General features: G+C 33.0%; 1 protein-coding gene across 2 annotated transcripts in view; it reads left to right on the top strand.

Moving 5' to 3' along the window:
- Positions 1-13,086, top strand: part of Tafa2 (TAFA chemokine like family member 2) — a 459,300-nt gene that overhangs the window by 319,850 nt on the left and 126,364 nt on the right. For both annotated transcript variants that reach the window (XM_010644543.2, XM_010644544.2), the window contains one exon: positions 867-973. In XM_010644543.2, the coding sequence (XP_010642845.1) occupies positions 867-973 (107 nt within the window). The remainder of the gene's footprint in view (positions 1-866; positions 974-13,086) is intronic.

Below are 13,086 nucleotides of genomic sequence, written 5' to 3'. Positions count from 1 at the left end.
AAAAAAAAAAAAAAAAAAAGAAAGAAAAAGTGATAAACTTCTTGAAGTTTTATTAGCTACAAAGTAGAGATGGACATACCTGTATCTCCAACTGATTCGATTCTGAAAAACAAAAGAAATAATGCAAAAGTGTTGGAGAAAGTAGGTGAAGTATTATTATGGATAACTATTATTTTATCACAACTATTTTGTTTTTCAGAGTTTTATGGGCTCAATTTGAAAATGTTCATTTGGTATTTGTCACTCTGAATTTTCACTTTTCTCTGATTTCTGGTAAAGTACAGAAAGGTAGAATCCAACAACATTATGTCTTCGGGAGCAGAGTTTTATATGTTAATTTGTAATAGGGAGGCTATATTGCTGGGTGACTTTAAAATACACATTACATGTAACAGATTTCAAATGACTTTTCTGTGTAGGAATTCATCTAAAAATATTTAGCTAAATTGTTTGTTCTAATCATTTTAGTTGGCTTGAAAGAAAGAACCATTAAAGAAAAAGTAAAACAAATCATTCATTTAACAAATTATTCAACTGACTGTCTTAGTTTTTCCTAATAACTTAGGTCTGTGTTTACATAGATAACAGAATGGTAATATTTGCAAATGGACTTATGCTAGCATTAAATGGGTGAAGACTGAATAATGCGGGACTCTGCTTCTCTCTTGGGGTGTATCGAGGACATTCTGTGTATTCCCTGTTCATAGTTTATGCACAGCAAACAGCATTTTAAATGCAAGGCATACAGTTCTCACAAGTTAAATGTGTAAAAGCTCTATAGAATGTTTAAAGGCAGTACAATTACAAAGGAAGTGTGACAATTTTACATACTTGGGGTGTTTATTGTTACTGTTTTTTCTTTGCAGGATGAGTAAGAGATACTTACAGAAAGCAACAAAAGGAAAACTGCTAATAATAATATTTATTGTAACCTTGTGGGGAAGAGTTGTATCCAGTGCAAACCATCATAAAGGTAAGTTCTATTTTATCTGTCCCATCAGTGGAAGATGACTCCCCTTAACACAGGCTGTCACATTCTATCTTCACTGGTCTGATAAGTTTTATTAGGTATGGGTCCCTACTGGCAATTTTCTTCGAGTGCAAATGCAGAGTTAACCTTACGATGACTTTGATGGCATACATGATATTTCAGGATTACTGCCATTTCTGCAAATATTATTCAGAATATAAATTTTAACACTGCCTTCCCTTCCCCCTTTAAAATGGCGATGTTATAATGTTGAGTTGAAATGCAAAAGGATAAGCTCCAGATTGCCATCTTCCTCATAATAAAAGCATCTTTAATAATGTATATTTTCATGATAGGTAGAGAATATATGTCAATTTTCTTTCTATGCCTTTTCTGGGTCAGGTCGATGCCAGAGTTCTTTGACAACGATTTGGACATCACCCATGGCACGATGTTGGGCAGGTTCAATTTTGGCATAGAATATAATAGAGTCTATATGCATGTTTTAAGCTTGACAGCTCAAAAAATTGTGCCCTTTCTGCCCATTTCCTGGTCACTAGACTCAGTATAACAAATGAATAACTGCCTTTTCTGAATAAATTAAAATGAGGCTATTTCTAAACTGTACATACCACAATCAAGTATTCATAACCTGAGAAGTCAATTTAGATTTTTCTGTGAAATATGGTTTTACAATTCAATTTTCAGCCCACTATAAAGTCTAGAGAACAGCGACTTACTTTCATATTCCATTTTTGAGTGAAGGGGGAATTAAGACTGCTTTGAATTCTATAGCACTTAAATTAGTTACACATGTGCATTTAATTAGCATTACATGAAACCTTAACACTAGGGGGAGGAAAGCTGGGATGTGAGGGAATGATGCTCACAAAGTGAATCTCTTTCCCTTGTATTTAAAACCAGAAAGAGACATCTTGTGAAACAGAATTTTGTGAGGAGCTCCTTCATGTTTTATAATTGTTTTTGACCCATACCGCATATGTTTTCCTTAATACAGCACATCTAGCTACAATAGTTTTACCTGTAAAATTGAAAAGAAATGTTGAGAAGGAAATTCCCTGTAACCCCAAATTAGCAACAGTGAACCCAACCAAAGACAAAGTAGTGTTAAACAATCACCTCGAGGAGGGGTGGACTGCTGGAGCCAGTCCCTGCCTTTGGCTTCCCAAGAGAAATACCCCATCCTGTTGAGTCACCCTAGGGCCTCTTCCCAATCTGTAAAAGAAACCTTGAGAGAAGTAAGGAGCGGGGTGTGTCCATGAAAATTGTGATTAATCGGCCAGCCACAGCATATCGTAGAGGATTTCTCCTCTCCAAAGCCAAATGAGAGGTCTAAGAAAATTACTTATAATACTTCCTCTAGTATATATTACATAGCATTATTAAAGCTTCTTTTAACTTACGTTACATTGTGTGCTAGCTCCAAAAGTAGTATATTATCTTAGTAATTGGTAAGAAAGTACTTTTTGAACATAAGCAATTACAAATTGTCTCAGGAAACTTAAATTGCCAAATTCAGTAAATTTTACAAAACAGTTTTGGGTTGTTTTGCTGTTCCATTTCTACTGTGCTGCTGATATTTTGGATGAAGATTTTATGAAAGATTTTTCTATCATTCTATTTCCTCCTTTTTCTCTCTCTTCCCCCCCTTTTATATTTTTCATGTAAAATGCCCTTTCTATTTAGATGTATTTTACATATAAAAAAGTCATGTAGAGGTACAAGATCCCAACAATGAGTGTAACTGAACTGTATCCCTAAAATGTACCAATAAACTCATTTAAAACTGAAAAAAAAAGAAATCACTTACACTAGTGCTGTTTTCAAAGAATTATCCAGTCTGCAATGTATTAAAGATGTGAAAATGAAGAAAAATATAGTCAGATATATTCACTAAATGCATCCCAGTGTGCTCGCCACTCAGACAAAAAGTATAGCAATTCTAATACTCTTAAAACTGGCTGTCTGCCCTCTGATTTTATTCTTTCACTTCCTTTCCCAGGATACTCATTATTCTATCTATTGAAATTATAACTCTCTTGCCTTTATTGATAATTTCACTATATAAATGTGGATAAACATCTTGAAATGGCATTTTGTTTACTTTTGGTTGTTCTTAAGTTTATTATTTACTGTATTTTTCTTTAATTTGCTATTTTGGCAACCATATGTTTACAAGATTCATTATAGTTTATGTATAGCATGTGATGATCATATATTAATTTTTAGAGTTAATCCATATTTTATTACTTGAACTCACGACAAATTTAATATTTATTCTCTTGTACATGGACATGTGATTCTATTTTTTTGCTATTTTGAACAATGATTATGTACTTTTTCTTTTACTTCCTTTTTACTGCATATGTATAAGGTTTGCTTGAGCAAGACCGCTGGGTAGCAGTGCACGTATATCTTTAGTTTTACCACCTAATACCAAATGTTTCCCCTATGTGGCAGCTCTGTTAAGTGTGCAAGGTATTTTCTTTAAGTGTTCTCAACCCCTGATTTCTGTAGTTATACCTCCTCTTTCAGTCTGAGTATTGCGTACTTTTGCAATATCTCTTCTTGTTTTGACCAGGGGTTGATCAATTTTATTTTCCTGAGGACCTACTTTGCAGTTTTCAGAGGACCTACTTTTGCTTTTGTTGATCCTTTCATTTATATCTTTTAGAATTTAATTTTCTTTTCTCTCATCTCTATAATTTCATTAATTTAATTGCATTTTAATTTATGCAACAAATACCTAAATATGTTTAATACCAGGCACTTATGGAATTTAAACTTTCCTGCTTCTGTAAAAAGCCCTCCCATGCTGAGCATTCACTTAGCATAATGTCAGATGCAGAGTCATGTCTTCAGTTCTTTGCTTTGGTTCAAAAGAGATAATGAAATTCCTCTTATCTCCCCAAGAGACCTAAATGATTACTGATACATAAGGCCCCTAGATTAAGCTCCTAAGGTGCCAGAAAGATTGGGATGCTTCGGTATCTCCTTAGATACAAAGCCAAGACCTTGGTGAAACCTGAGCTGTATCTGGCCCTTGGAAAGACACATTTCCATTCTAAATGGTTCGAGTGAGAACCTAAGATCTGTAGTCTCAAGGAAACACAAGACTTATTTTGTCTTTTCAAGATGGTGGGAAAATGACTTTCTCTTTTGTAAATAAATGGAAACATCTGTTGTCCTCTGTCATTCATTTGTAGACTGGTTATGTGGGTCATTTGGTGGGATTCTATCTGGGCTAAGGGTTAGGGCAAGGCAGACTAATTTACTTACTATTTATTGAGAGGTAGTTAATAATAAACAGGAAATCCATAATACCTTGGTGTTTATTTGAGAAAAAGTAATAAAGATGAAAATTAGAAACCTAATAGCACTAAAGACATCGAATATATCAACTCAAAACTCCTATGATATAGGTATGATTTTATAATCACTTTTACAGATCAGAAACAAAGACAAAGAAAAGTCAAATAATTCATTGCAAGTTACTTATCTACTAAATGTTGCAGACAGGATTCAAATGTAGGCCATCCTGCTCCATGTGACCTCGATAAACACCTATTAGTGGATTGCTTTACTTTTATATTATTTAGCATTCAGTTAAATTCCCGAGTCTACGGCCTGATGTTTCTTATGAACTTTGAAAAAATTTTAGGCATCATTTTTTGAAACATACTCCTGAAACAGACAATTACTGTCTCTACAAATCTGAAACTCTGGCTAGGTGTTATGTGTATGTCAGCCTTTTCATTTCGCTTTTCTGGGAAAATGTCTAAAGGGGAAACTGCTGGGTCAAATGGAATTTCTAGTTTTGGTGTGGTTATACGAGTCTATGTTTGTGTATTTCCAAGTTTCAAGTCTTCCTGTGCTGTACTTTGGACTATTCAGTTAGATTCATTTTTCTAAACTAAACTAATTCTGTGTTCCTTATGTTTAATTTGTGGTTTTATATTTATCCTTGGTAAAAGTATTCTATTGCTGGGAACAGGTACTCCTAGAACCATAGAATCTTAGTCATCTTCTGGGAATATTTTAGATTGAATATTTCTAATGTAAATAATGTTTATTTCCTCAATAATATTTGAGTGCCTACAATCAACTTGAGAATATTTGACAGAATATTTTTCTTCCTGTGGGTTTTATCTGAGAAGTGGAAAATAATAAAAATAAATAAAGTGATATGTTTTATGGCACAATACTCCAGAAAACATAAAGAAAGTGGTACAGCAGGAGAGATTATACTTTTAAATAAGCCAGTAAAGTTTCAAGCTATGAGAATGTTAAGGGCAAGGATGTTTTAGGCAGAATAGTAATAACTATGAATGCTTTCAAACATGCCTGGAACTGGAGAAATTACCAAGAGGATGACATGCATAGAGCAGAGTGTGTAAGAAGAGAGTAGTGGATAGTCATCATACAATAGGTAAATATGGAAGATGAAAGAACTGAGAGACTATATAACTAACAAAACACCAGTACAGTGATATCCTGCTCTCCAGAGCACCAATTGGAGAATTATGCCTTTTCCTAACATGATGTAGGAACACTGTAGAAACCCTTTGCTTTTGGAATTGAAACACCAGTTATCTAAAAAAACAGAAAGTGTCATCTTCTTAATAAAATCTTCTGTGCTTTGGGAAGTTACAGTTCCTCACACAGAGACAAATCAGTTTACTGTTCATACTGCTTCAGAAAGATTCTGCCCTGAATTCTTACAATTATATTGAGCTGAGGTTTATGGGAGGGATTAACTCAGAACATTGTGACAACCAGTCAGAAAGTATAAGCAGTATTTCCCCCTTGGAAGCAATTACATTAGGTACAGCTTCAGATATTGGGGATCAGAGAGAAAACATTTTAGTTTAGGACTTCATGTTCCCAATAGAAAAAATACAGTCATCAATCTTAGAAAACTAATATGCTTTCTTGTCTTTTCTTTTCCTACCCATCACATCTAAATTAAATCTAAAGAGAATGAGTCATTTTGTGTATTTGGGTTGGAAAAGGATCTGTATTTTGAGTGTAGGTATATTGCACAGGTGAGAATCATATGTACAAGAGAAACCCCAAAATAGTTTTATTAGCTGAAGTCGAATATGTTATCATCATTGTCATAGATGGTAAATACAATGTGAGTTAGAAATTTGAGCCAATGATTTTAAAAGTAAAACAAATTTGAATTTAAATATAATTTTAGTTGATATTTGGGTGAGATAGCAACCATTACATTTGAGGGGATTGCTCTTCATTTATTTCTTCATTCATTTGATAGTTTATTTATTAGTTAATCCAACAATCCAACAATTGTGTGTTTGTTAAGCATTGGGCTGTAGGTAAAGTTCTGGTGATTCAAAAGTGAGCAAAATAGATATGATCCCATGTCCTAGTGATGTTTTTAGTATATTCAAGGGTAAGACATTAATCAGGTTATGATACAAATAAATGTTTAATTATAAATGACAGTAAAGTATTACAAAGGTAAAATGTTGGAGTGGTGCAAGTTTATAAACTGTAAAATGGATGGATGGAGAGGGTTCAGGAAAGTCACCTCTAAGGAAGAAAGTTTGAACTGAGGTCTGCCAGGGGAATGGGAGTTAAGCAGACAGGGGGCAAGTTCCAAGCAGGGGCAGCAGCCTGTGTAGAGGTGCTGGGATGTAAAGGAAAGAATTCTCTGGAGTTAATGGAAGCAGGAATGCCTCAGCTCGGGAGCGGAGAACAAAGAGGAGGGTGGTGTTGAAGTAGTTTAGAGAAGTGGCTGGGAAGATTCTTGGGGATATATTCAGACGCTAGGTCCTCTTGGAGTTAAAACTGTTTGCTCCAATTGAACTAAGATTTCCCTAGGATTTCTTAAGCTGGTTTGTAGCCGATGGTTATGTGCCAGAAAGTTTAAGAACACTGATTTGTAATTTGTAATGTGTTAAGAATCTTGTTGATGAAAATAATGTATTCAGAGAGGAACAAAAATGACCAGTATGTAAACGGACCATATTTTGCACTCTAATAACACATCTTATTATTTATTTAATTTTCAGAGTTGCGTGCATTTGTTGGCAAAATATTGGAAAGAAACATACCAGGAAAGGATATCGTGTAATCCATAATCCATTCTCAGTGATTCTGCTTTAAACTATCAGAGTTGCTGTTTTCCTAGAGTTATGCTTCTGTAAGATAATCTGATTAGTAAATTTAAAATTTTTTATGTTAAGATATCTCATGCTTGCATAATAATGCAAAAAAAATACACTCTAAGAAACAGAACACTGTCAGATCCTCAGAACCCTATATAACACTTCAAGGGTCTGGGAGGCTAAACACTGCAATCGAGGCTCGACACTCCTACTGTTGCTAAAGCCTCCGTATTACCCTGCCCTAGCAGTTTTGAAACTAGAACTGGAAAATCAGGGGTTTTCGTTCCTTTAGTCCTGGTTTTGCCTTCCTTCACAGAACAGACTCCAAGACCGAATTCAGTTTTCGAGAAATATACGGGGAAAACCCTTTGAAGTACAAGGGCAGAGGGGCAGGAGTGGGAGGAGTGGGAAGGGGCTAGTCTTTAGACCAAAACTAATGTGTGTGTGTGTGCGTGTGTGTGTGTGTGTGTGTGTGTGTGTGATGTAATAGGCAGGCTGAAGAATTTCTATCATGCTTAGTCACTGGCTGGTGTCAGCACTTGGTGGAATCCTATGATGGACTCTCAGATGGCAAAACTGGAAGCTGTCGGGCAGCTACCTTCTTTGCAGTGGGTTTTTCTGATAAGGATATAGGTAAGTGTTTTCAGGATTGCCCCATTCCCAAGGGCAGAATCTAAACACAAACCACTTGCCGAGGGAATCTGGGAAATCTGCTATCAAATATTTAGTGCCCTTTAGTGCAGAAGGAATGTAGAAGGCAAAGGTTTGAGAAGGAAATGACAATTATCTGCCATAGGAAGTATTTACACGTGTTGTAGGACGCTTTTTATTCTCTCACAAAGGCATACAAAACTCTGCATTTCACCACTCTTAGAGAAACTACTAATTAAAAAATCCCTTTATCAAAGCAGACTGAGTAGAATAGTTTCCTTGTCATATAATTCATATTTTCTAGTACTAATGAATGGGTAAGTTTACTTTTTAAATTATTTTCATTTCTGATTATTTGGTAAGTCATTAATCTTTGCCAATTTAATTTTTTATTATTTATTTGAGAGCTTTACATATCTCTTAATAGTTGATTACATTTTTTTGTATATTTTCAGTTTTTATACTTTTCAAATTTAATGTTATTTAAAATAATGCTTATATATTTTAGAATATACAGTATCATAAGCTGTTGTCAGATAAAACAGACATTTTAATGAAAATATGAAGAATAAAAACTTTACAACACTTTTTGTCTCACTGTTCAATACTATTAACTTTCAGATATTGCTCATGTGGTAATATTAAAAATGTAGTCTATTAAAAAATTTGTGTCCTCCTTTCTCACTTATCATTATGTTGTTAGAATTTCTTCATGTTTCCTCTGAATATATTTGTTTAAACACTCAAAATTACTGAATATTGGAACTGTTTTGTCTTTGATTACAAAAGACATATGAGCATATATATTTATAATTATTTCTGCGCATGTATTTATTTAATTAGTATAAATTCATTTGAAGCAATTATTAAATCAAACGATTTGAATGTTAACATGTTATAAATGTTTACAGTGACTTTTAAATTAAAAATAATCTTTTGTTCATTTTTAGAATATTTGAAAGCTATAAAAGAAGCATTAATAAAATAACATTTTAGTCAAAAAGTTAATTTATTAACATTCATGCATGTGAAATTGTGTGCATTTTGATATATTTTATGAATTTACAAACATTTCAGTTTACATTCTGTCAATAAGGAAACAGAATGCCCATTATATAAACCTTTGTGAATGCTGAGATTTATCATTGTGTTTAACCTTTGCCAATTTCATCCTGTTTTAATTTTCAATTAAAAAAGGTAATAAATAAACCTTTTATGGTTTAGTTAACATTATTATTTTTTATTAATCACCTTTTTGTGTATTTTATTCATTGTTTATAATAGGTAACATTATTTTTCTTGTGGTTTTATGAAGTACTTCAAGGTGATTAATACTTTGTCTTACGATACCAATTAAACTACAAAATAATTTGTTAGCCTGTAGCAAAGGTGCACACTTTCTGAGGCCCAGTCTGACTATTAATCCAGGCTTGTCCCTCTACTAATTCTACACAATAAATACTTTGGAGAAGAGGGAGGATTATATGAATACTTTGTACATAGCTCTTTACATTTGATTTTTTAATAAATGGCAATATATATTTGGGTTTTATCTCCTTTAATTATTAATTTAATCTTTTCAAGCTTTACATTTTACCTTTCTAAGAAAGCCTTCTACTTTGCATTTATCTAATGCTTTTATCTCTTTTTTTGCTTCTACATCCCTGAAGCATTACATATTTAATTGGGTCATTATTTTCTTTTCTTTATATCTAGTAAGCTCTATTTTCATCTTCATGTTTGAAGATTTTGTTTCCTTTCTAATATTAAATCAATCTGGTCAACATTTATACAATATACTGTTTGTTTTGTCAGTACATTGTAAAATGATGGCTCCCATCAAACTAACTAACAAATAATTTACCTTACTTTGTTACCATTATTTTAGAGGACTGAGAACATTTGAGATCTAATCTCTTAATAAAGTGCAAGTATGCAATTCACTGTTTCAAACTATTATTCACCATGTTATACATTATGCCTCTAATACCTATTCATCTTATATTAAAACTTTTTACTCTTTAAGTGAAATCTTTCCCTTACCCCTCCAACTTCTTTTAGAATATTTTTACATGATGTTATTTTGGTCAGCTTGCCTATCCCTGGGACACTACAACTTTAAAGGAGAGGTTTAATTTAACTCACAGTTTCAGGGGATTCAGTCCATGGCTTCAAGGCAGGAACACAGTAGCAGAAGGACATGGTGGATCACAGATGATCACTTACTTCATGGTAGCCAGGAACCCGGGCAGTGGAACAGCGCCAAACAGGCAGGGGATAGAGACCAGTTATAGTACTCAAGGTCACTCCTAAGTGACCCACCCAGACACACCCAGAAGTATGCTGTGGTTAATTCTAGTAGGGAACTACTATATGCCTGATTTCTCCTTAGTATTTTGTAAGTTGTCTTGATAGACCTCAAATATTTAATTTAATTTTGGACATGGTAAGCCTTCCTTTCTAGGTATTTTAATCTGGTTTTCTTTTGGGTTTCTAAGAGCAAATGGTGTTCATTTGTGAACACCTAGAAAGCATTCTTAAACCAAATGTTTTCCAAACACACTCTTACTTTTGTCTCCAGTGCCGACAGTCATCAAGTCAGAGTCTTTGCCATCATTCATGACATCCTTCTTGACATCTTTACTCACATATAATCTAGTAATTAAAATCTAATTAGTTTAAATTCTACTTATCTTTCAGATATGACCATTTGTCTTCATCTCCAAAGCACTTATCTTCTCTGAAAAATTAAAATCTTTTCTCATCCAAAATTACCTGGCGCCAATCCATTGAACACACTACTACTCAAGTGAGCTTTCCCAAATAAATATTTTATAATTTTCTCTACTTAGAACCCTTAAATTCAAAACTTGTGACATGGATGACAAAGTTCTAAATTATTTGTCTCTTATCTCCCTCTTTAGGATTAGGGTTAAACTCTTAAAATGATCCAGGCATATTTCCTTTCACAGTTTCTTGAAGGTACTGTGCTCTATGAAGTGATATTTTCCTCTTCATGCTTTTTGAATTTTATTGCTTTCTTTGTAGGTAAGTTCAAGCCATCATTCACGTGTATGATCTGCCCCCAAAAGCCTCTATCATCATTCTGTCTTAGTGTGATTGTTACACTACCAGGTAGAAACTTGCATCCTTTACATCTGTTATGACAATTGTGACAATATATATAATTGCTTGTTTATTCCTTTCCTTCTTACTTAACTCTAAGCTCTATGAGAGTCATCTCTTTAATGTTTGGAATCTCCTGTTCCATACAATATCTAGCATAAGTGAAATTATGATTTCTTCCATGCCAATTTGCATTTCATATTTCAAAACACTGAATATAAATTGCAAAAGAGTTTGATAATTCGATAGTAATAGGAGACATTTTTCTATTTTTTTTTTGTATTTTAGTGTTGATCTTTCTAGTGTTCCAACATTTAAACTTTTAAAAATACGTGATGTTGTATTTAAGGAATGTTTTTCTCTATTTTTCCCTTATTTTAAGGGGTTGAGTTTTCATTTTAGGCTGAATTTGGAAGAATAGTGGAGTTGAATAGGGGAATAGAAGAATAGAATAGGGGAATTCCAGTTATTTAAAGTTAAAACAAATAAAGTAATTTTACTTATTATTTCTCTATAAGGATACTTTCTATATTTGGTTTATTAAGGGAGGGAATATTGTTCCACTGTAGGTTTACTCTCATGATTGTTTTTACTATGTAACTCAATAATTAAATAATGTTCAAAGCTAAATAGGACTCCTATGAGAATAAATCTAATTGTTCTAGAAAATGAGGGTGCTGCTGGTAGATTTATAGTCATTGAATGAAGTAATATCATTACTGTGTAGTTATGTGCTTAAAAATGATATGGAAAATGTAAAGCACTTGTCACATTGACCATATATAATTCAATATTTGAGAAATATTTACTTGTTTTCAGATAGATAATGAGTGTTGGGCAGCTGTCAATAAATACTCCATAACTTACTTTAAATAATTTATTTAATATATTACTGTGACTGTTACTCTTCATTTAGCAAGATTAGCAAGAATTTTAGAGATTAGGAGGTCCTCCATTTAGAGTAGAGTTTGTTAATACTTGCTTTATTGGAGCAGCATTTCTTTTTTTTTTCAGTTTTGCCCTCTAATAAGCTTTTTTAGACGTTTTCCCTTAATTGTTCTTCCCTTCTCTTGAAATTTTAATGCCACAGATATAATGTCTGTGTTTACATATATGTGAAACTTATAGATTTAAAGAATAAAAATTTTCACCTCTCTGGGCTATGGTATGTCCCCTATCAAACTGGATGACCTGGAGTTGGCCAGTGATTATAACTGTGATACCCCTTTTCACAGTATGGCACTGTTTTCTCCTGTCATTGAGCATCACTGATAAAGCTCCGGTAGCATATGGATATAACCACCTTAAGGACTTGGAAGGGCTAGAATAACTAACTAAACCAATTATTGTCATTTGAAGGAATTCATATCACAAAATATTTCAGGAAATAAGTTGGTTCATCTCATGATTTCTTTTAACCACTATTTTTATAGGTGTTCTGTTAAAAAAAAGATTGTAGCCTATAAAAACATTTAAATGTTTGTTCAGAAACACCAGATTTTTAGTTTGGCTCCATGACAGCCTTCCATATCAACTCACCAAACTATACTGTTCAAGAGTTTTTATAGTATCTCATGTTATTAGGCTACTGGAAAACATTTTAAATATCTTAGCATCTACTTTTTCACATTGAGTCCTTTTCTACATTATGAATGTATTGAGTGGGTCTGTCATTGGAAACCATGTACTTATTAATCTAAGTCTAATCATGATATTTGGATGCTATTAAATTTAATAAGCAGGTCATGAAAATGGATATTAAATTACCAAACAAATGATTGCTTAGCTGATCATTCGTGATGAACATGTATGCTTCCCTAAGTAGTTTTTAAGTTCACAATGAAGTATGGAAGACTATATTTAGAGGATAAACAGATTGAAAGACCAATTTGACATGCTTAAGATACAGTACTTGACTAGTAAGAGTGCTGCATAGAGGAGAAAACTTGGAGCCAAGAGGATTTAGAAGTTGAGCTGCTCTTGGGAGTAATATAACCATTTTAGTTTCTTTAATTTAAAAAAGAAATACTGGATTCTCATCTTTCTGGGTTTGTATAGAGATAAAATGATTATATATACATTTTCATATATATATGAAAAACATTATAAAATATAATAAAATATATATAATATAAAATATATATTTCATATATGTATAATATACATATCTATTCATATATATTT

Source organism: Fukomys damarensis, unplaced genomic scaffold (assembly GCF_012274545.1).
Source record: "Fukomys damarensis isolate Sample0158 unplaced genomic scaffold, DMR_v1.0_HiC HiC_scaffold_15, whole genome shotgun sequence".
Classification (NCBI taxonomy): domain Eukaryota; kingdom Metazoa; phylum Chordata; class Mammalia; order Rodentia; family Bathyergidae; genus Fukomys; species Fukomys damarensis.
The sequence above is the reverse complement of the archived record's forward strand: the minus strand, read 5'-3'. Positions and strand labels throughout refer to the sequence as shown.